The 25,338-nt window shown below is 39.2% G+C and overlaps 1 protein-coding gene across 14 annotated transcripts in view; it reads left to right on the top strand.

The window, feature by feature from the left end:
* Window positions 1-5,234: 5,234 nt before the first annotated feature.
* KIF21A (kinesin family member 21A) overlaps window positions 5,235-25,338 on the top strand; it is a 155,507-nt gene continuing 135,403 nt past the window's right edge. For 3 of the 14 annotated variants that reach the window (XM_089920527.1, XM_089920519.1, XM_089920520.1), the window contains exon 1: window positions 5,254-5,608. In XM_089920527.1, coding sequence (XP_089776653.1) covers window positions 5,565-5,608 — 44 coding nt within the window. In that variant the 5' untranslated portion in view covers window positions 5,254-5,564. Of the gene's footprint in view, window positions 5,609-25,338 lie in introns of all 14 variants that reach the window. The other 11 variants (XM_089920523.1, XM_089920514.1, XM_089920526.1 and 8 more) reach the window with 10 other exon arrangements.

Here is a 25,338-nt window from a genome sequence, read left to right as displayed (position 1 = left end):
GGTAGTAATTGTACCCACTTTCCAGAGTCATTGAAAGAATCAAGTGAAATAATGCATGCTAGCCACTTAGCACATTGCACTGGCAAGGTGGAAAAGCCCTATAAATGCTTTCCATTGTTATTAATAGGGAAAATGTATAAAACAAAATGAATCATGAAGGAAAATTGGTATTTCTGATTATGGTATTAAGGATTAGTTTTCTTAAGGTTTTTTCCCAAAAAGATTTCTGAGGAGATATTTGTCTAGGCATGCTCTTCCAAAGCCAGTTGTTTGCATATGGAGTTGTAATCAGTACTATTTCTTTTAGTCTTTCTGCTAGCAGCAAAAAGGAAGTAGCAAATAACTTTTAATGACTGATTAGAACGTGGAAACCAGAGAAAACACAGGGTAGATAGCCTAGAGGGAAAAAAAACTGGTGATAGTTGCCCTCATGAATGTTGTAGCTTCCTTTTGGATGCTTGTTTAGGGTGTGCTAGAATGTATCTTTTGCCCAAATACACCTTAGACAGGTGCAGCTAAAGCATCAGTACCTGCTTTGTAAAACAATTCATATTTACAAATGTATTTATATTATATATTATATATGTATGTAGCTCTTTTTATAGCTAGCTTTACTGTGTACTTATTGTGAGTTAGTGCTGTGATTAACATATGATAAACAAAGCTCTCAATCTACAAAACAACTCCATAAGGCAGAAAATACATTACTTGGGGCTTCCCTGGTGGAGCAGTGGTTAAGAGTCTGCCTCCTAATGCAGGGGACACGGGTTCGAGCCCTGGTCCGGGAGGATCTCGCATGCCGTGGAGCAACTAAGCCCATGAGCCACAACTGAAGCCCGCGCACCTAGAGCCCGTGCTTCGTAACCAGAGAGGCCACTGCGGCGAGAGGCCAGCGCACGGCTGCGAAGATTAACCCCCGCTCACCGCAACTGGAGAAAGACCGTGTGCAGCAATGAAGACCCAATGCAGCCAAAAATAAATAAATAAAAATTAAAAAAATAAAATACATTACTTACATACAAGAAGCATCTTGCCCAAACTCACATAGTCACTCAGCTAATATTTAATGACCTGTACTATGTGTCAGATACATGTTGTAGGAGCTACAGATACATCAGTGAATAAAACAGAGAAGATTCCTGCCATCTTAGAACTCAAATTCAAATGGAGGGAGGCAGACCATAAACGAGAAATAAACAAAAAGCAAGAAAATATCAGTTAGTGATAAGGGCTATGAAGAAATAAAATAGTGATGTGACAGTGAGTAACTGGGGGTACAGTGCTGGTTTCATGAGTGAGCAATCAGTGCAGCTACACAGGGCCCTGTGCTTAGAGGGACCCTACTTTTGTTTAATGCCCTGCTAGCACTGTCTTGAAATTCTTAATAATCTTATCTTTGAATTTGTTTTGTAAAGGAGGTCTGATAAGACAGTGGAGCATGTGGGTAAGTAGAGGACATATGTGCAATACCCATAACCTCCATCCCTTGGTACACCATTCTCATAGCTTTTGTGATGCCCTGTGAGCACAGAATCTTGGTTGATGCACGATGTATGGAAGTTAAGTAAGATTCAAAGCCAGGACAAGTATGAGGTAAACGTGTTACATCTATGACTGACTAAGCAGGGATGCTGACACCTTGAGAGACCATGCTTCCCCTCAAACCAGAACTTGCTTCAAATGCAAAAGAAGGCAATGGCATTCTAAGAAGCACATTGAACAAGAACCCTATCTTATTTCTTATTTACACTTCCCTGTAGCTGCCAACCACTGACTCTGAAAATGATGACATAAAAGGTAAAGAAAGACAGGGAAAGGTAGTTTCTCTTCCTTTCAGTTCTTCCTTATTCATCTGCAAGCCAAAGGTGAGAAATTATTAGTAGAATGTGGGTATATCAAGAAGTAAAATAAAAACAGTTGAGTTAGTTTTGTGTAATGTTTCCATGGTTCAGTTAAGAATCAAATTCACATGCATGTATGAACTACACAACAGGAATTGTATAATTTATAATTCCACATATGTGTTAAGTGCTTTTCTATTCATACTTAAAGCTGGCATTGAACAATAAAAGATGAATGGTAAAATTATGCCAATAATTAAAAAATTTAATTTTTCTTTATGGAAAATGACATTAATAGTGTTTTTACTTACTATTTAATGGGAGAGCTCAGAAGAAAGGAAAAAGCTTTTTTAGTATCTTTAACTACATTATTATATTGCTTTCATAATAAGACACTGCATTTTTACTTTGCGCTGGGCCATGCAAATCATGTGAGCTGGCCTTATGGGAGTGCTACTTTAGATTGAATTATCAGGAGAGGTCCCTCTGAGGAGATTGCATTTAAACTGATACCTAAAAGACCAAAAGAAGCCAACTATGGGAAGATTCAGGGAAAGAACATTCCAGGTAGAGGGACTAGTTAGTGGGAATGTCCTAAGGCAGGAAAAAACTTTGTCTTCAAGAAACAGAAAGAAGGCCAGTTTCACTGAAAAGTAGCTGTTAAAACTTGGAGTGGCAAAAGATAAGGTTAGAGTTTGGAGAGGCCAGAGTGTGAAGAGCCTTAAAATCCAGAATTTATTCTACTTGTTTTAGTTAGCCATTGGAAAGTTTCAGGCAGAGTAATAACATAAATGACTTATGCTTTAAAAGATCACTTTTTTGCAGTGTGGATGCAAGAGTGGACTCAGGGAGATCATCCTGAGTAGTCTATACCTAAAGAATTCCTCACCCTTCCAGATGGAATTTATCATACTCTTGTCATAATTTCTATTATTGCACTTATGGATTTTCAAATTTGTCTCCCTGAACTAGACTGTAAGACACTCTTAATTCTCTTCATATCACTAGTGTCCAGCATTGTTTGCATATTGCAGCTGCTTATTAAATATTTATTGAGTGAATAATTGGGAAAGGATTTTTTGCTCTTATGGTAAAAGCTCTTTCCTCAGAATTTTCTTCAAGTTAAGATAATTAATTAATTAGGTGAGCCATAAGGAAAGGGGTTATAGCAGCCATAAGGAATCTGAAGTAAATACAAAATATACACTTGATTTATAAATTTTGAAATTTGGGAGAAAAATACTGACTGAGTCATCAATAGGAATTTGAATTTTTATACTAACTTCCTGAACCCACGTGCAACACGTACCCAAAGACACAGCTATTATTGGTGCTAATGTTTTGGCCAGATGTTCCAGACTGATGGCTTGGGATTGAAGTTGGCCTGAGACCTATTTTGATTGGTTTGCATGGTATGTAAATATGGTGCTGAATTCGTTATTGATATTTAAAACTAAGGAATTTTCACATAAAAGTCTGACTTTTCTCTATTTCTTTTTTGCCGTACGTGGGCCTCTCACTGTTGTGGCCTCTCCCATTGCGGAGCACAGGCTCCAGATGCTCAGGCTCCAGATGCTCAGGCTCAGCAGCCATGGCTCACAGGCCCAGCAGCTCCACGGCATGTGGGATCTTCCTGGACCGGGTCACGAACCCGTGCCCCCTGCATCGGCAGGTAGACTCTCAACCACTGCGCCACCAGGGAAGCCCTCTCTATTTCTTGAGAAGTAACAAACATACAAGCAAACAAAAAGCTTGGAGGCATTGGGTCTGCATACCAGCTGGCCACAGCCAAGGAGGGTCACTGCCTTTGCAAGAAGCCTGTGTTCTCTATTTTTTCACAGTCCTCAATCTGCCTGCTCCACTTACTTAAATTACCTGCCTGGATTCTGGTGGTATTTGTGTTTGTGACAGCTCCTACTGAAACATGTATGTACTAGTACTATTCTAAATGAGAATTTTTTTAATATAATAAGTTCTTAAATTATACATATTTCTCTTTAGTTTTCTTGCTAAGTTTGCTTGGCTTTACTTTCCTTCCTTGTAGCTTTTATCAATTCGAGAACCAAGGTGGCCAGTCCAGATCCACCCAGATGTGGGACTGCCAGGGAAGGAGGAAATGGTGATTTGATTTGCTGATAGACAAATACTGAGGAAGAGGAGGTTCTCCAGAGGGCAGGAGAGCTTTGCCACCAATTTGATCTGCAGAGGGTATCCACCATCTCTGCCCTCTTTACCTCCTAGTTACGTCTGTTAAGACTCAGGAGTATTGAGGTTAAGGGATGGAATAAATTTAAAACTTCTATAATTATATATCACATAGGCCTTCACTTAAGATCATTAAACACTTCTTGTTTGTCCCAATCTGTGCTGCTGTTATCTCTGCTGATAAGGATGATTACATGTGCCATTTTAGATTGTAGGTACTTGGGACAGTGTCTTTATTTGGATGGTGCCATTTAATGTATTATACTATTTTGTAGGAACCCACATGTTTATTTAGAGAAATGTATGGGGCAGCCCACAAAAGATACTCTGTGGCAAAGCTAATAAAGGCTGCTTCCACAGAGCTATCTAAAGGAATGGGGAAGCACAATAGCCACAAGCAGAAACCACAATGGGTCAATGTTGATAGAATCCCTGGATTGGGAGGTGCTTTTTGAAGGCCAGAAGGGAAAGAAAGTCCGTTGAGAAGGATTTACTACACAGCAGGTCTTGGTGGATATTCAGTTCTAGGAACTCTTGGCAGTACCGGGGTGCAGTTCATTTACCAGTGTACAAATGGTTTAACAGAAAGGCATTCAATATTCCATCATTTCCATAGCCCACACGGGCTGGTAAATGGGCGATGGACTGCAGAACCCAGCTGCCCAGGGGCAGTGGCCAAATCCGGGATCCGGTTTAGTATGAATGACTGACTCCTGGGAAGGAGAACGTTCATAGGGGGCTGGGGATAGGGGTCAGAGTCCAAGCTGGAGAGAGGACAATAAGCTAAGGGTGGAAACAAAGGCGAACCAGAGCGGCAGCTGGCAGATTGCTGGCGCTGCGCTGGGGAATCAAGCTTTGCTTTTAGAAAAGAGGCAGGCTGCAGCAGGGCGGGCTCTAGCCGCGGCATTCTCACAGAAAAGCCTGCAAGGGCGCAGGGCTCGTCGCCCTGGGGCGTGGGCAGCTCGCGGCCGGCATCCCTCCCCCCCGCGCGCCTCCGGGCCAGCAGCGCCTGGCAGTGCCCGCCTAGGGCAGGGCGGGGCGCAGGCCGGGCAGCGCTAGGTGGGGCCGGCAGCTAGGCCGCCGTTGACACAGTGCGGGACCAGCAGCCCAGAGAGCCCGGGCGGGTGTGGCGCGTTCAGCCCGGCCGCCCGCAGGCCGCGTCCCCATCAGAGGGGGCAGGGCGCACTCGCCCGTCCAGCAGGAGGCCCCTGAGCGGCCTGCTGGCTCCGCCGCCGCCGCGCTAGCCATTCAGCGCGCCGCGTCTCCGCCCCAGTGCTGGGGGCTGAGCTGGGGAGAAGGGGCGGGCACCCGCGAGCGGTGAATCACCTCCTCCTCCTTCTGCCTCAGCGCTGCTGCCGCCACCTTTCCATTCAGTCGCCCAACATGGCTGGAGTGCGGCGGAGGTGAGCCGTCCGCCCCCTGCAGCTCCAGCCTCCTGCGCGCGACCGCCGCGGCTCCGGCGGCGCCTCAGTTCTGCGGTGCAGAGGCCCAGGGGCCCGGTTGTCGCCTGCCGCCGGCATGTGGGGCGCCCCGGACGAGAGCTCTGTGCGGGTGGCTGTCAGGTGAGGACGGACGCGGCGGCGGGCTGGCTGCGGGCGCGGCGAGGAACTGCTCTGGCCCGGGGCACGGGCCGCCGCGCTGTGGAGATCTGAGAGGTGGCCCGGCGGGGGCCCGGCGGCTCTGGAAACCGAGGCGACGGGTCTCCGCCGGCCTGGCGCGCGCGGCCGAGTGCTGGCTGGGAAACCTCCCGCCCTCGGGCCCCGGGAATTTGCAGGTGACTGGCAGCTGCGCGGCGCCCGGTGCCGGGGGCGCCTGACTCCTCTAGGGGGAGAAGCCGTCGCCGCCCGCCCCAGCCGGGTCGCGCCCCCGAGGAACAGTTGCCTCAGGTTCGGCCGCCTTGGGCGATCGCCTGTCTGGCTTTGCCCGGAGGAGCTGCCCCTCCCCTGGGCTGTGGTTCTCTTATATTTGTAGCGTGACTGTCTTGACGTGTACCTGCAACTCCGGCCTTCGGAGGCAGGAGACAAAGCCTTACAATGGTGGGGGTCTAGATTTCTGTGCAAATGGACGTCTCGTTAAGCATCGGCGGGGACTAGATAGCACCAGCGTGTGGGTATTGAAGACATTTCTGGCGTTGGAAGGGATATTATATTTAAGGGAAAATTCCCTGGTGCTAGGTCTGTAGAAGGAAGAAAACTCCTCAGCAAGTGTAAGGGTTAAATGGGTGACTGGGTGAGAAAGAAACATACTGAGGTTCAGCAGGGTGGTTACAATATAAAATTACATATGCCTGGGTGAGAGTTTTGAAATACTGCATACATCAAAATTGTAATTTGGTCAAGGACAGATACACGAGTATTGAATGTAATTTGGATTGTTAGTACATATCAAGAAGCAGAGCTCTGACAGTTGCTCATGGAAAATTGCAACATCATCGCTGAAATATTAATGAAGCATTCATGGTAGAGTAAGTGGCGTTGCTTTTATAGCTCTTATAGTCTGTGAATTCGTTTCTCTTTATGTATACATTAAAGATTTATAAAAATAATCTGTCCTCTGAGAAATTATTTTTAAAAATTTTCTACCCTTGTAGTCTTTCTGAAAAGTTATTCTTAAAATCCTATCATGTCAGTATTTCTATAGCTATTTTAGTGACAAATCTTGGTTAGGTATAGAAATGGTAGTTTTATATATACTTTGTTTCTTTAATCATCTAAAGAATAAAATGAATTATATATTTTTTTTCATTCCCTTTACAGACCAGGAGATGGCCACCCATGGAGGTGACTGTTTTATGACTGTTTAGAACCACCTGTTATAAAGCTTTTGAAGTTTTAATTTGGCCTTCTTGGTTATTCTAGGGCTACTTATCCAATTGCTGGATTAGTTTATTTCTCCTGTTTACTGCTACTACCTCTCTTTTGGCCTTTTAATGCTTATTAGTGACTGTACATGGCAGATGAAGGGGAGAGAAAAAGAGGAAACCCAGTAAGATGCAGTTTTGTTAATTAGCAGGTCTGGTCAAGGAGGGTAAAGAAGAAGCATAAAATAGTAATGAAAACAAACAAAAAAGAAAATTGGCTGTCGGAGAAACTGTTGTTAGAGAGTTAATATTTTTTTAATCTGTGAATTCTCTAGAATATCACAGGGCAGTTTGTTGACCATGCTTTTAAAACTGATGCTGCTTGCAGTGGAGGTTAACAGAGTCATGAATCACCCTAAAGTGATGTTGACAGATAAATAACTTATACTTGGTTTTGGTATGCATGTTAGCACTTTTTTAAGGGAATATGTGTGGGTCTGTTTGTTTGGGAAAGACTTTATAAAAACACGTTGTGAAGTAAGCCACATTGTGAGGATCTTTTTTTTTTCCCATTAAATACATTGTCTGAATAGATTGACTCTCTAAACTTACTTTGCATAGGATAAAAATAGCTTATATAGCACTTTGGCATTTATAAAGTGTGTGGACATATGTTTTCATTTAAAACAAATATTTATTGAACATAAAATCCTGTCCCTGTTGTCCTAATTTCTGAGTTAAAAATAGCAATAATTATTGGACACATAGTATGTGCCAGGGTCAGTGCTGTGTGTTAAGATGTTTTACATCCTGTGAAATTGCATTTATTCATCATAACGATCTTTGACTTAGGTCCTGTTATTATTATGGCCATTTTATAGGTGAGACACAGAAAGATTAGGTAACCTTCCCCAAGTTAAACTGGTAGCAAGTGGCAGAAACAGAGCTCTAACCCAGACAGCTTGACTCTAGAGCTCAAGTTCTTAACCATTAAATCTACATAGGCGTGAGGCAAGAACATGCTTTGCAAAACTTTACTTAGCTTAAGGTCACTTGCCTCTTCCTGGTTCTGAACTAGTTTAATTACAAATGAATGACTTTGACAGGATATTCATACCTCGATATTCCTAGAAAAGTTAGAGCTCAGAAAGGAGGAAACTGAACTTACCTAAACTATTTCCTCCGATTTTTTAATCTTTCCCGTGACCTCCAGTCTTACCTTCCAGTTTGTGATAGACTTCATCAGCAGGATAAATAAATCAATACATAGACACAAATGATCAGGGCACTTGACTTACTTTTCCCCTTCAATGAATAATGTAATAACAAATAATAGAGAGTTGACTCTACTTATGTAAATGTACAGTGTCCTAGAGGTTCTTGTGTTTAATTAGATATGGAGACTTATCAGTATGTTAAAGCTGATGACTCTATTTTAGATTTCTCAAAATAAGTGCATGGGTCATATACAGCTTTGGGGAAAAGAAGTTAAACAGAAAGTTTCTCATTTAGGAAGAACATTTTAAATTCAATTTCTGAAAATGCCTTTTGGCAGAGTATATCTGAGGTGTTCTGTAGGGTATCTTTCATTGTGGTAGGTATGGATTCAGATCACCCTCCCTGCCCCGCTATCTAACCCCCTGTGGCTATCGAGCACTTGAATTATGATTAATACTGTAACTGAACCAAACCTGGTTCCACTTTCCCAGTGCACAGCAAAGCCAATTTACTGAAACCAGGTTGTGGTGAAGTAAAGTACAGCTTATTGCAAGGCATACCCACTCTGGGGCCAAGCAAGGAGAATGGGCAGCTCATGCTCAAAAGACCCAAAGTCCCTGATGGCTTTCAGGGAAGGGTGTTTAAAGGCAAGGTGAGGGAGAGGGTCTCAGGGTGTGTGATCAGTTGTGGATATCTTTCTGATTGGTTGGTGGTGAGGTAACAGGGTGGTATTTCAGGAGTTAACATCATCAACCTTCTGGTTCCAAGCGGCCTGGGGTCTACCTGCTTGTGGTCAGCATGCAGCTAACTTCCTTCACCTGGTGGGGGTTTTAGTATCTGTAAAACTACTCAGGGATATGGCTCAGAATATTATCTATAGCCCTTGAGGAACTAAGGGTCCTTGACTTTGTTTTAATAAAAATAAAACTATTATTATTTTGTCTTGCTTGACTCTTTTCCTTTGTATCTGCATTACTCTGATTAAATATGCTCTTTGGAACTTGGGGAAGGCCTAGGAGGCTAAAGCTTTTCTACAAACAAGAGGCCAGGGACATGGGGAGGGGTGTCTGTCCCTGGGAAGACCCTGCAGGGTGCTGCTTGGTTTCACCACAACTGAGAAACTAAATTTTAATTTTTATTTAATTTTAGTTAAATTTAAAAGCTGTCCTTCATTTAGTTTTTGGAAAACTTCTAGGTATGCTTGGAACAATGTGGCTATGTGGACCTATTTTTTATCTGTAAAGTTTATGAAACGTAAATACTTATAAAGTATTTCTGATGAAAATTTAGCCTCCTAATTGACATGTATTGTCTGTGTAATATATATATTCATAAATCATATATATATATATGATTTTAAAAACTTAGTGTGAAAAATATATCAATCTTTATATTACATGTTAAAATGATAGTGTTTTGATATGTTGAGTTAAATAAAATATTAAAATTAATTTCATCTATCTCTTTTTCCTTTTTTAAAATGTGGCTACCAGAAATTTTAAAATTAAATATAATGTTGCTACCATTATATTTCTATTGGATAGTGCTGCTCTATAGTTTAAAAAAATGTGAGGAACAAGTATAGAATAAAAATGTTCATAGCCACCACATCATAGATCTGGTATTTTCTGTAGATCAAGAAAATACCAAAATATTGGGTGTCTGTTTTTAGAGTGGTTATATATACACATACACACATATCTATGCACGTATGTATGTGTAAGATTTGATTTAACAGCAACATTTTTTCCCTCTGGGTGCATAGGTGTAGAAAGTTATCGATAATAGACTGATGGTAGCTGACTTCCTAGAAAATGTAGTAAGTTCATAAATGTCACCTACAAAAGTGAGCAATTTTTAGTGTATATTCTATTTTTATTATCTAAGTAGTATACTGAATTGAACCGTTCAGTTAACTTAAAATAGTAAACTCAAACATTTTCAATTCTAAATCTAAGACTTTATGAAATGATGTGGTGAAGGAAAGTACAGTGTTTGTTGCAAGGCGCCAACCGTGGGGCCAAGTGAGGGGAATGGGCAGCTCACGCTTTCCCTTTTTCCCACCATGCCTGAATGCTGACATAACATATGAAACATTTTCCCCAAGAATTTTAGCTTGCAAAATATGTCAAGAGCTGAAAGAAAATGGAGATACAGAAAGGACCATTGTGTTTTCATGTTATTGTCTATATGTGGTTGTGAGCTACAATTTTTTTCTTGGCTTTGGCAGAGAGTAGGACATATCCTTGACACTGAGTTTGGATTAGTGTGTAATGTTGTCTAATTTGCTGTGTTTTTACCTTACTACAGCACTTTTAAGAAGTGGCATTGCTCAGCTAGCTTAAGTGCTGATTGGATAGTTAAAAGCTCTGTTTTGGGTCTGCCACTGGCACTGATTTGCAATGTGACCTCCCTGAACTTTTCTTTTCCCTCATGCTGAGATGACAGTGTAAAGGTATTAAGGGTTATAAGAACCTTTCCATATGCAGTCTGTTAAATATGTGATTTTTTTGTTGTTAGCCAAACTGTTGGTACTAACGGTGCCTCTATATTGACAGGAAGGACCTATTTTAACATTTCAAACTTGACTTTCCCACAATATGTTTATCGTGGGTGCTGTTGTTACTTAAGAGGAAACATTTAGACTTTTGTGGTCTCTTTGTCCAATTCTGGCTGTAATACAAATATGCAGTATTTTATTTAATCTACATTAAAACCCTATGAGGTAGGCTGGATAGATACTATCCCTCTTATACAGATGAAAAAGTGAGTCTCAAAGATACTAGGTGACCTGTTCAAGGTTTCTCAGCCACTAAATACCAGAATTGGAACTCAAACTCAAGCTTCTGGTACCTGTTTCTCTGTTCTTAAAAATATTTCCAAATGTTTTCAAAATATTGGGTTGGCCAAACAGTTCATTTGGGTTTTTCCATAAGATGTTATGGGAAAACCCGAGCAAACTGTTTGGCCAACCCAATATTTCACATACTAGTTTCAATGTAATAAGGATCTTTCAAGCTGAAACACAAATATACACGAGGTAAATTATTTGAAACAATTTAATGTTTAGAGAATGTAGAGGCAGATGAGCAAGGCTTTTAGAAATATTTCATGGAAACAGGTGGTTATCTGCTGTTGGTCATTTGTTTATTCCTTTCTTCATGCATCAGACATGTATCATGTGCCTACTATGTGCTGGACACTTTCCTACCTCTGAGGATACACGACATACATGACAGACATGGTCCCTGCTTTCATGGAGCTTAGACCTAGCAGTGTGAAGCTCTTTTTAAATGCACAAACTATGTACGACCTAACACTAAACATATCAACAGCACAATTAGAAATTAAAGACAATTGTTGCAGTTTAGTTTTTATTTGTCTCTTATTTTTTATAGCATTTTTTTAGTTCATATATTCCCCAAGAACAGTGATTTAAAAAACAAAAATTATGTCCTACTTCCAAGCATATTTCATACAAAAATTGAACTCCAAAGCCTGTGCATTAGAAGGATATTATTTCTATCTTTGTATGTATGATAAAACATGTATGCCCTACTTGTATGTCTTCACATTTGGATCATAAAGTAAGGGAAATGAAAGAGAGGAGACTAAAGAGCTTGTAGATGATGTGAGCTGAAAGTCAATGAAGTTATTTATTTAAATATGAGTTGATACTTTTTCTTCAGATAAGGTTTATTACATTTATAGTGTGGTAGGTCTGATTGTCATTTGGAACTCCACAGAAGTTCAGATTTCATGTCTATTTATTACTACCCCTTGAGCTCTTACCTGCTAATTAGTTAATATTTTGGTGCATAATTATGGGGTAGTAAATGATGCACTAGAAATTCCAGTTTAGTGAAGCCATGAAAGCAGAAATTATCTTGGTAGTTAATTTCATAATCTGCCCAATCTTCCAGTTCTCATCTATTTCTCCTCAAAGAAGTGAACTTGGAATATCCCTTATTATGGATGTTTTCCTGTAAGACATGTTACAGCTTCCCTGTGTGACCCTGACTTATAAATGGTTATTTTCTGTCAACATTAGACATGATTTTTATCTAAGTTTCAGATTAGAAAGGAAAATACATCAATGAAAATGCAGGCTAGATGACATAATTTGTATTCAGTGTATCATTAGAATAATTTTATTAAAAATAAAATGGATGTTTGTTAGTTTCAGTGCTTCTCTCTGGAGAGCGGATTTGTGAATTCTGTCTTTGAACTTGGTTTCCCAGTGGATTAACTATTTAATCTTCTCAGGGTGTTAAAATAGTTTTCTTGTGGCTCAGGCTTTATTTGAAGCAAATGACAGACAAGCCAAAGGGGACCATTTTGATGACATCCTACAATTATTATAAGATATTTTTTAATGTTTAAGAATTATATTTGAGGTTCCTTTGTTCTTAGTTTTTTGGAAATTATTAGACATTTATATATTGAACATAACTTTTAGTACCTCTGTAATTATTGGATTTAAAATGAGTTTAAAACTGAAAGGGACCTTGAAGGGACTAGCTGGTTGAGGCCCCTTCTTTAAGATGATTGAGGTAATAGAGACACTGAGCAGTTGAGGGAATTGCTTGAAGTTCCACAACTAGCAGCTCAAGTCTTCCATTGACTGTTGCTGTGGATTTTCTAGGACTTCATGTTTTGCTGGCAGACATCTCAGAAATAGAATAAATTTATATTTTATAAACTACAGTTTTAATCCCTTAAGTGCTCCCTTTAAAAGTTTAATTTGGTATTTCAGTGAGTGCTCCCAATCTCAGTGCCCATTATTTTGGCTTTGTGATTGCTTCAATTCTAGAAACTAGACCAGTGATTCTAAAAAGGACCTCTTAAGAGGTAGAGAGAGAGGGATCCCTGGAGTAGAAATCCAGGTCTACATTTTGAGGATCCTATTATATTAAAATGTGAAGAAATGCCAGAACTAGGTTATAAAAATAATATAGACTGTTTTCAACATATACATATAACATATTAATGCTTTAACAACCACCATGGAAATACAATGTGTAGCTTAATTTGGGAATAGTATTAATCATGTAAATAGGAGGATTTTGTCAATGCTAGGCCTGGGACATGTGGCCTTCTCCCTCTCCCCTCACCTTGGTTCTTAAATTTTTTTTTTTCCTACCCCAACAGATTTGAGGATTATAGCACATTCCAATAATAATGGCAGCCTCACTATGGAGGGATGGCTGGAGGGTGGGGAAAGGTAGAGGTAGGGTAGGGTCAGTGTGGTATATTTATTGGGATCTGGAATTGGAGCTGGAGGTAGAAATCTGAGTGGTTTAAAAAAAAAACACTTTTGAGTATTACTTTACTAGAAAGGTGGTTCTTAAACTTTTAAATAACGTCTCAGTCCCTCCTATCCTTATTTTAGAAGGAAGTAAAGGATACAATACATTTTGGCCATACTGGAGGCCTGTCATCCAAAAAATATCCTAAATCCTACCTCTACTTGAAGCTCTTCTAGACTTCATGCAGGGAAATTTCTGCGTTTTGGGGCCGCAGACCTTCTTTATGTGATTCTCTCTCTCTCTCTCAAATTCCAGTGGGAGAGGTGTACACAATATTATGATTTTCACTGTTCAGCTTGAAATGTCCCTCAAACTGAGAGAATATTTGACATTTTTGTAAAAGAATGTGCTAATATACTGACAGCACTATTACAATAGAACATTTGAAGGACATTGGGGTTATTGAATTGAAACAAGCTGATATCTACATGTCCAGATTTGGAATGAAGGTCATTCAGGATTTAGCCCCAGGCTAACTTTACTTGGGTACTATTTAGAGCAAGGAAACCAAGAAATTTTTCAAACTTGGTTTTAGGGAGGTGGGCATCATGAACCCACCCAGGGGCTAAATCAAGGACAGCTTAAAGTTTATTCCCTACTCTTTGGATCTCTTAGTATGTAGTAAAATTTTAGTTTTCGAGATTGGATTTGACCTTATTCTCAATTTGGGGGAGCTATGTCTATCACTTAGGCACAACAATATCAGTTCTTCTGAGTAGGATGAATGAATTATATTTTTTCAGAGTAGATATTCACATTATTTGACACAGCTACATAGAATAAATAAGAGGCTTTTTCTTTCAGCAAACAGGAATAAGAAACCTTGGAGAGGGTCAAGCTGTAGTTAATTATTATGATGCGGTATATTGATCACATGGTGTACTAATGAGGCATAGGGCACCTCTGCTCTCAGTTGTATGCCTTATAATGTTAATTTACTTTTTTAGATCAAAATTCATTCATTTATGACATAATTATTGAATGTCTATTGTGTACTGGAATCACATAAGTTGGAGGCATTAAAGCAATTGGAAATGATGTGATATAATAGAATGAACATTGGATGATTAGAAAACTGTTTTGGTCTTACCAATGATCAACTTGGCTTTGTGTATAGATAGTTATCCACCTACCTCAGTGGACTCGGGAAAAGAACAACAGAGACAACCGTGGGAAAGCATATGGAAAATGGTTTTTACACAAACACAGGCAGTAATACTATTAGAGATGAGTTTGATATATAACCAACGATGAATATATTCGTTATATTCCAAACTCTAGCAATTAGATTAGTCATTCTCTAATATGTAAGCCATAACTTGAATTTGCAAAGTACTTTTATAGGTGTTGTGTCTGTTCTCTTGCTTTTTGAGTGCCTATTACTTACACCACTATGAATGTAAAAAAAATGCATATAAATACTTCCAAAAACCTTACTTTACCCAGTCTCCTAGTTTTCATTTTGCTTCCAACATGTAAATCACATACTATCCTTCTCCATCTTACCAAATTCCTTTTTATATAGTTTAGTAAAATCCACCATTTTTATTCTTTTCTTTCTCCTCTCACACAAGACCTTCAGTTGGTATGGTTTATAGTGTTTGTAAACTTACTACTATATTCTTTGTGAGATTAACAATAATATTGTTATATTTTCCATTAGTTGCTTAACCTGATGTAACACAATGATGACTAAATTGGTTAATACTAGTGTGAATTTTCCTTCTGAATTGGCTTGCACCAGATTTTTGAAAACGTTCCTAATGCTTTCCTTGCTGCATCTACCTCATCAACCTTGGCAACAATACACTAAACCAAGTTGCGGGTTAAAGAGTGTTGTAAGGAGTAAACTGAGTAAAAAGACTAGAAGTAATAAAAACACAGAATTTAAAAAATATATTTACATTTTCTATAAAATTTTTTTCTGGCACCTAGAGCTGATGGGCAATGTTCCTGCAGAGTTCATTGATAGATGTATATGAAAACTTAGCTGAAAGCATTTTAAAAGAAGGCTGATACTTAGAAGCAGAAAATAGACCTCGCAAGCGCAATCTGTCTCCAAAATCAGCTTTTAATTTCATAAGTTAGTTTTATTTGATATTTTTTCTGTTATTGAAATAATGTAATCAAATTAGAAAAAGTATCTGGGAAAAGATGAGAAAAGCAATCAATCATTGTTTACCAACATGATATAATTACTACTAGCATTTTGTATATTTATTTTTAATCTTTTCATATGTGTACTTATATATATTTTTCTTTTTTTTTTAAAGAGCGTCTTCTAATTAATTTATTTATGTATTTATTTTTGTCTGTGTTGGGTCTTCGTTTCTGTGTGAGGGCTTTCTCTAGTTGTGGCAAGTGGGGGCCACTCATCGTGGTGCATGGGCTTCTCACTGTCGCGGCCTCTCCCGTTGCAGAGCACAGGCTCCAGACACGCAGGCTCAGTAGTTGTGGCTCACGGGCCTAGTTGCTCCGCGGCATGTGGGATCCTCCCGGACCAGGGCTTGAACCCGTGTCCCCTGCATTAGCAGGCAGATTCTCAACCACTGCGCGCCACAAGGGAAGCCCTACTTATATTTTTTTTAAATTGCTGCAATGTGTGTACACTTTTATAGCCTGGTATTTACCACTTTATAGAGTAAAGCATAAGAATTTTTCCATGTCTTTATATTAAAGAAGGGCATTTTGAGTTAACATGCTAAATATTACACATCATCTGCCTTATTTCATTAATTCAATTCAGTTTCTATTAAATTCCATATATCAAACAGTAATTTAATTGTCAAGCCTTTACTGTCTAATAAGGATATTAATTTCATTTTCTAAGAGTTGTGCAGTGTCTTACGTTTCTTGGTAACGCTTTCACTTCCACTGATGAGCAAAAAGTCTACAAATGACTATTTCTTGGAATTGAAAGGGGAGGGTAGTGCTTCTTACCCAGAATATATGATTAAATGTTATGGTACTGAGGATGCTTTTCAGAAAAAGATGTATTGATAATAAAATTTTTAATTTTTCAGCTATATCTATAGCAACATAAATAATGTATTAGTATAATACACTTTCACTCAACACATTAGTCTAAGCCACTGATGGTAAAGTAAATCAAACACAGATCTATAACCATGAAACTTGAACTTGAAAATCAGTGCATATCTAAAGTGTTTTATTTTGCTTGTGTTCACCTAATTCAACACAAAACAATTTTGTTTGAGCAGCCTGTTGGTAATCTAGTCTGCATCTGTCCTGCCATAAAATGGAAGTTGTCCACTGCTGATAAAACATGAGATTACAGATTTCATTCCTACTTATTTGGACTGCCACTTAAGGTTAATTCAGATGTGACATCTGTGACATTTTCAAGTCTCAATTTACAAAATGATGCTTTTGAATTTTAGTTTGCCAACTTGGCATTAGATTGGCAACATTCCATCTGTTCTTGATTATATTCTTACCTATTTTGTTACATAAGTGTAATTGGACTGTTAACTTTGTAGCAGATTCAGTTCCTGTCTTTGAGTATAGGGCTTCCTTAGTTTTCTTTGGTTCTTTATTTTGTACTAACTTAGTATAACTCGTCATAATTTTATTTACCTTTGCATGTGTTCTGTGACTGCAGCTCTCAACATAGAGTAAGTCAAAGACTGTTGATGATTTTGCAGTTTTAAATTTCAGCACATTTTGACATCAGTTTTTGTGGTTTCATTTTATATGTTTCAATATTAGGAGTCTACCTTGTTCTATTTAAAAATAGGTGTAAAGAAATTGTGTTATTGTGTGCTGTGTATACTGATGATCTGTAAGTCCAGTTGATTTCAGTGTGATGGTAATAAGGCCAAGATTACGAATTTGATCTTTAATTTTTAAATTTTTTGGCTGCGTTGGGTCTTTGTTGCTGCGCCTGGGCTTTCTCTAGTTGCAGTGAGTGGGGGCTACTCTTTGTTGCGGTGCGCAGGCTTCTCATTGCCATGGCTTCTCTTGTTGCGGAGCATGGGCTCTAGGCACGCGGGCTTCAGTAGTTGCAGCACGAGGGGTCAGTAGTTGTGGCTCGCGGGCTCTAGGGTGCAGGCTCAGTAGTTGTGGCGTATGGGCTGAGCTGCTCCGCGGCATGTGGGATCCTTCCGGACCAAGGCTCAAACCCATGTCCCCAGCATTGGCAGGCGGATTCTTAACCACTGTGCCAGCAGGGAAGTCCCTTTGCTGCTTTTTTTTTTTTTTTTTTGCGGTACGCGGGCCTCTCACTGTTGTGGCCTCTCCCGTTTGCGGAGCACAGGCTCCGGATGCGCAGGCTCAGCGGCCGTGGCTCACGGACCCAGCCGCGCCGCGGCATGTAGGATCCTCCGGGACCGGGGCCCGAACCCGCGTCCCCTGCATCGGCAGGCGGACTCTCAACCACTGCACCACCCAGCAAGCCCCCTTTGCTGCTTTTTAATGTAACCTTTAGAATTATAATAAATACTGCATCTCAGAAGTAGCAGCTGGATATTAGTGAGGATGACTCTACAAATTAGTTAATGCTGGTGAAAAATACTGCCAACCATGTTCCAGAATTTTCATCCCCTTCCTTAGATTATTATGACTGAAAATATTTTATATTCAATGTCTATAGGAACTCTAGGAAATATTGTTATATTCAAAGTCTACAGGGGCTTGATAAGAGAAAATGACCTACCTCATATGTTTGTTGTGAGAATTAAGATAATATATGTAAACCCTTATACTACTGGTACTTAGTAAGTGTTTTGTAAAAAGTCGTAGTATTGTCATTTTAGTTTCACTAGTTTTCTCTCCTCAGTACCTCTGAGTTTCTTGGTCAGTTCCAAATAAAGCCACAAGTAAATCAGAGCAGTGTTATTTGCCCCACCTGCCCATTAGTTTGAAATTTGTTTTGCTGCTCCAAACTTAAATGTCTATGTTTTTTGGGTATAGCTTTCCCTGTAACCTCCTATTTTATTTGTCCAGACTTGGCTTCTGTCTTGGTTTCCTGATTTATATTCCCTTTCTCATATCTTGGATCCAAATCCACTCAATTAAGTGAAATTATTGGAAGCCCCGTTTCTGTGGAGGGGAAACATCCCTTTTTTTTTCCAACTGGAGTGTCCTTCAGCTCATGTGGGCCACTCAGAATGGGAAGTCACCACCAGGTTGAATCTACTTTTGTACATGTGCTGGCACTGATCAAGCCTGAGTCACCCTGGACCTCACTTCACTTCCACGTCACCTAGGCCCCTGGCCAGGCTAGCTGTCCAACTTTCTTCCTTAACCCATCCGCAGTATGTTTTGAGACAGATTTTACCTGAGATCAAGAAGCTGCGATTTTGGTAGGGGACTGACATGAAACACATACGCACACAGATACACACGACCCCCACCCCCCAAAAAAAGATAAAATCCACTAGAAGTTGATAAATCTGGCCAATATAGTATAAAATATATTAATGTTAATCAACAAATTATTGAATAAATTGATATTTGTTTTTTAATCTCAGTTGATGGAAAAGATTCTCAACTTGTACCCATGATATTTTGGTCAAAAATGATATATTGGAATTATCAGGAAACTTTGAAGTTTTGAGACATCATTTATGGCTCTCCTGATTGTCATTCTGAAATGTAAAATTATGGTCACTCCTGAACTGCGCCTACCTTCACATTGATATGAAAATGTTCTCTTGGCTTCTGCTGTGGCCATATAACATATATACAGTGATGGACTGGCATCTCAGTTTGAGTAAAGCTGTCCATAGACTGTGTGTTGAGCTAGGCCAGGCCACTTGTATGCACTCTGCAATTGCTCAGTATGGGACTGGCACATCTAGGTGAGTTGGCCATTGCTTTTTCTCATAGCAGCTTCGCTGACAATGAGATGGGATAGGCAAGAAGAGTAATGTTGAGGGATCAAGGGCACTGATTCTTGAAATCAAGTAGCCATTCTGGCTCCTGACAGCCCTGCATTCTAGATTAAAAGCATCATGGCTCCCAGTATCCAGTATCCATCAAGGAACTTCCAAAAACTGGTACATCTCTCTTTTTTCTGGGTTCACATTCTTTATTATCCCTTTACCCCATCCCTGCCTTACTTTTATTTTCCCTTGCAGCATGGCTTATTGAAAAGAGCATAGACTTTAGAGTCACAAAGATTGGAGTTCAGAATTTTAGGACAGCCACTCAACCTTTATGACCCTTAGTTTTCTCCTGTGTAAAATAGAGTTAATACCTTCTTTATAGGGCTGTTAAAATTATATGACTGTTGTAAATGCATTGCATTTAGAAGTGCTTGGTAGATGTCAGATTCTTTTTTCCTTTTTTAGTTATTGTTCCTTCCTTCTTCTTACCACCTCTATCCTCCCTCCCTCTCTCTCTCTCTCTCTCTCTCTCTCTCTCTCTCTCTCTATATATATATATATATATATATGTAAATAATATATTTAAATCTCTTCCTCTTCTGGGTAAGACTTGTAGTGACTAACCACTATTTCTTTCTAATCACTTCGAGGTATGGATAATTCCTTTAGTGAACTCTTGTCCTCCTTCTTAGTTTCTCTGTGAAGTGGAGATCATAAGAATACTAATTTCATGTGATAGTTATGAGAATTAACTGGCATATTTATAAAGCACTCAGAATAATGCTTGGCATATATAGGCCCTCAACAGATATCAGTTGTAGTCATTCACTTGCAAAAATTGCTTTCTTTAGCAGGGATTCTTTCAAGTCTTTACTTGGGGACCCTTTTTACAATTTATTATGTCTCTTTCTAATGATGAAGGAAAGGGATAATGGGGGGTGGGAGAAATAGGGAGAGACACAAACTTTGAGTTATAAGATGAATAAGTCCTGGGGCCCTAATGTATAATATGGTAACCAAAGTTGATAACGCTGTATTGTATAGTTGAAATTTGCTGGGAGAACTTAAGCATTCTTACCAAAAAGAAAAAAAAAAAAAGGCAAATATGTGAGGTAATGAATGTGTAAATTGATGGGAGGAACCCTTTCACATGTTTATGTATATCAAAATCATCATAATGTAAACTTTATCATAATTTTATTTGTCAGTTATATCTCAATAAAGCTGTAAAAAAGGATGATAATAGTGCATTTATGTTAGATAATATATGATGTCATGTTAACCAGCTGATGTTATTAGCATTGTATTTATATGGTAGAATGGATGTCTTGGTTTGTTGAATACATTGAGTTGTGAAAGTCAAGACAGATCATCATGCTTTCTTGACCAGGTTGAATAAAATAGTTTCTTAGTCTTTGTCCTCTGTTGTAAGTAAGGAATTACATTCCTTTCTTGTTTATCTTTAAGGACATGGAAATACTTGTTGATTTCCAACTGCTTACCTGGAAAGGTGAGCTGACCGACATGTTAATCCTTAAACTGCTTAAGTATATTGCTTGTTATATCATTAACCTGAGCACACTCTACATATGCCAAGAGTTTTTACTAAGACCCCAAAAGTGACCAGAAATACACACATACTCACACCCTCACGCATATGTATATATGCACACAGCCTCACAATGTACATATACATACATGCTCACATACATGTATACACACATACATACACACTCATTTTATATATAAGCTGTGGGAGAACATCTTACTATTTCCACACCTGATGTGAGGTAATTGAAAGATTTGATTGAGATGACAGAGTTCTTTTGCTAACTTAAGACATTTGATTAATTTTGGCATTCCTTTTTTAGTAGTTCATATTATGAGACGTCATTTTGCAAATTTTTAGTTTAACTACTCTGATTAGAGAAGAATAAAATCAATTTGTGACTCTTTTATTCCTTAGAACCTTATTCAATAATCAGGTCTTCCATTTTTATGCAGTATTAGCTGCTGAAATTTGACTAGATGACTAGTTTTGTTTGCATTGAAAAATAAGTTTCTGATACAGTATCAACAAACGAAGTGAGAAACACAAATGACCCTGAAAACAAGTTTCACTTTTTAAAACAAACCTGTTTAGAAAACAAACTTGATTGAACTGGTAAAATAAATACCTTTTGTGTCCTTCACAAATTGGTTTACTGTGAAATGAAACACTGTGATAACAAATGAAGTTAAAAAATATGTGGTAGAAAGTTAAGTGAACTACTGAAGATGACTTAAGACAGCCTTAAAACTTAAGACAAGCCCCACTTGCTGTCTTTGACAAGCAGAAAAATACTTCAACTATCAGTTATCAAAATAATAAACACAGCAGTAGAGATAGAGTAATGTAACTGAGGATGGATATTCTTCAGAATCATGTTAGATTCCCTACCCTTGCTTATATATTTGTTTTCTGTACATTCAAAGAACCATGCTCTCTATTTTATGTGAAAAAAGGATGCAATAACAGGAATTTCTGTTGCCAAAAGCAGTCACCTTTGTGCCTTTTTTTGACTATCAAATATGTTTATTTGTACATTACATAATTTTCCTTTTATGATTGAATCTTTTAAGATGAACTTTGGTGATGAAAGTAATGCTTTTGGACTTTGAGTTCAGATCTCTTATGTTCCACTGACTCACTTTTAGGTGGCAGTGATGTAAGAGTAACCCTGTGAAAAAATAACGTGATGCTTCTCTATGACTCAGGTTCATCTATGTGTAAAGTAGTGGATTATACTTCTGCTATGTACATTACAGCCTCTTTGTAAAGTGCAGACAGTAAAAGTGTAAAAAGAAGGCTATTACTCCAAGCTCACTGTAAGCAAAACAGAAGTTACTTAAGTATATTTTGATATCTAAAATGGAGGAATAAAAGTGATTTGTGAGGATAATTAGTAGCTCCCATCCCGACCATTCTAATTCAATTTGACCAAATAAATTTAATATACTTCCGTTTAGTCCAGTTCAAATTCATTAGTTATTGAACCCCACTAAAATTATGCACTCAATTTTGCACACTAAAATTGTTCACTCAATAAAACCCCACTAAAATTGTGCTCTCAATAAAAAGTGCACTCAAAACACTTTGTTAGGCACTGGGAAATGCAAGATGAATCAGATGTGGATTTTGCCCTTGACAAACTCAGTCCAGTTGGGAGAGTCTTGCATGTCATTACAAGATGGCTTTCCCATGAAACATGACAACAATTAAGTTTAAACACATTACGTTCAAGTTATTAGAGTAGTTTACCTCTATAGCCATTGTGACCACATTAGCACACTTCCTAAAACAGAAAAGTGACTCCTTATTTTCCAAAATAGTAATATAAACTCTTCTTAATAAATTTAAGTCCCATGACATCTAATCTTTCCCTTCTCCTAATCTTTAACATAGCCCTGTTCATCTATTTGCTTATTTCCCCTCTGTGCTTATCCTTTGTAATCTTTCCTAATTTTCATGCTCATTCCATTAAAAAAATCCGTTTCCATAAATTTCATCCTATTTTCATAAGATATTAATAGCAAAAATTTATTGATAACAGCTCATTCCCACATACAAATACATGAATACATGTACATACATGCACGTCTGTGCACACTCACATGTAAACATGCATCCTTTTCCCATACAGTTAATTAATAACTAATTCATTCAGAGTGGCTAGCTTGGATCTGAGTGAGGCAGGAAGCTTCTATGGAAAGTTTCCTAAAATATTCCATTTCTAAGAATAGTTTGAATAAAATTTTAAAATCCCTTTGTTAATTGCATATCTTTTTCTTGTGTACATTACTTCATCAGTCCTAGTGTCCTGTGGGTAATAGGCTGTGTTTTTTTCAGGGGACTGATGATCTGTTTTATCTTTCAAGACCCAAAGACCCAAGCACTTTGAGCATTTAATATTGGTAGAGTTATAGTCTTCTAGATGTCCTTGGCAGATATTATTCAGTCTTACTTCTGTTAGATGTACCTTTCATAGTTGCCAGCTCTTATAAGGAAGTGGCAGAAACAGGTTCCTAAGAGAAGAATGGGCTTTGACATCAAGAGACTTGTTTGAACCTGACTCCTTTCCTAGTTTTTAACCTTGGGTGAATTGTTTAAGCTGCCTGAACCTCAGTTTCCTCATCTGTAAAATGATACATACCTCATGGAATTATTTTTCTCTAAGGGTTCCTCTCCTGCCTAATTCTACTGTGTTTACATATGTAAGCCTAATGTATGATACATTGATAGTTTGCTTTGTAAACAGGGGTTAGAGGTGCTGACCCTCCCCTCCACGCAGTCAAAAATCCTTGTATAACTCTACAGTCATCCTTCTTTTTCTGCAATTCTGCATCCATGGTTTCAACCGACCTTGGATTGTGTAGTACAGTAGTACATGCTTATTTTAAAAAATCCACATATAAGTCAACAGGCGTAGTTAAAACCCGTGTTATTCAAGGGTCAAGTGTAGCTGTCTTTAGTATCTTGGGTTAGAAGTGTAGTTTTCTGTAGTATCTTGGGTTAGTTTCTCTTCTTCCTCAAATGGATTTTGAATTATTTAAGAGTAACAGTACTTTTATTTCTTCTCTGTCCTTCTCTGTGAAGTGCTTAACACATCAGTAGGCATGTCAGACTTGGTCCTCAACACCAGAGGAGAAAAATATAGTATACTCCTGATTATTATGAGACTTTAGTCAGTCTGTCAAAAATATTTGACTGCCATTGATGTTCCAGGAAGGGTGTTCTGGGTGTGGAGGATATATTGATAGATGCGAGCAAGACAAGTGTTTCTACTTTCAAGGAGTTAACATTGGATAAGGATAGAGACAGTAAAAAAAAAAAAATTCAGCTGCTGATAAGTGCTGTGGACACGATGAGACAATATGCTTGAGGGTAATTGGCCTTGGCTGGGAAGGAGACACTTGAGTTAAAATGTGAATATTGAAAGGTGAGCCATGAGAAGATCTGAGAGAAGAGCATTGTAAGCAAAAGCAAGTGCAGAAGCCATGAAAAATAAGCTGACATGTTAGTGGAATGGTAAGAAGCAGGATAGCCAGATACAGCAAATGAAAAAGAGGATGGAGATAATAACAGAGAGGTAGGCAGGAGCCAGATTGTTTAGGGCCTTGTAGTCTAGAATGGAAATTTTGGACTTAATTTTAGTCGGAAGGCTTTAGAGAAACCTTTAAGTGGAGACATGACATGATATGATTTACATTTTAGAAAGATAACTGGTTGCTATATAGAAGATGGACTGTGCTATAAGAGTTAAAAATAGAGGTGGGAGACTAGTGAGAAAACTGTTATTTTGTTCCGGAAGAGAGATGGAGGCAGCTTGGACTAAACAGTAGCATCACAGGTGGTGAACAGTAGATCTGAGGTATATTTTGGAGATAGAGCTGTAAGGACTTGCTGATAAAAGGTGTGAGGGAAAGAGAAGAATCAAGTAGATTCTTTAGATTGATGGTATAAGAAAGAGAGGAGATTTTTTTTAGAAGTGAAGTCCTAGAGAAGGAGACTAGGGATGAGACTGAGAGAGAAAGTGGAGAGAGTGGCCTTAGATAGAAGCAGTGACACTTCTAATTTAACAGAACCCCCCTGCCCCCACAGAATTTGTGGGTATAGATGCAATATAGTTTGGATCTGGGAGCATGAAGATGAAGTAGTTTTCTCCTCCCCCTCCTCCTCCTCCCCTTCCTCCCCCTCTTCCTCCTCCCCCTCCCCTCCTTCTCCTCCCCTTCCTCCCCCTCCTTCTCCTCCTCCCCCTCCTTCTCCTCCTCCCCCTCCTCCCCCTCCTCCTCCCCCCTCCTCCTCCCCCTCCCCTCTCCATCCTCCTCCCCCTCCCCTCCCCTCCTCCCCCTCTCCCCCTCCCCCTCCCCTCTCCCCTCCCCCTCCCCCTCCCCCTCGTCCTCCTCCCCCTCCCCCTCATCCTCCTCCCCCTCCTCCTCCCCTCCTCCTCCCCCTCCTCCTCCCCTCCTCCTCCCCCCTCCTCTCCCTCCTCCCCTCCCCTCCTCCCCCTCCCCCCCTCCTCCCCCTCCCATCTCCCTCTTCTTCCTTTTAACAAAAATGAGACTGGTTTTAAGTA

This window comes from Delphinapterus leucas, chromosome 11 (assembly GCF_059928025.1).
Source record: "Delphinapterus leucas isolate spDelLeu-1000000601 "Yukka" chromosome 11, BTC_Dleu_Yukka2, whole genome shotgun sequence".
Taxonomy (NCBI): domain Eukaryota; kingdom Metazoa; phylum Chordata; class Mammalia; order Artiodactyla; family Monodontidae; genus Delphinapterus; species Delphinapterus leucas.
Note: the sequence above shows the minus strand (reverse complement) of the source record. Positions and strands in the feature narration are given on the sequence as shown.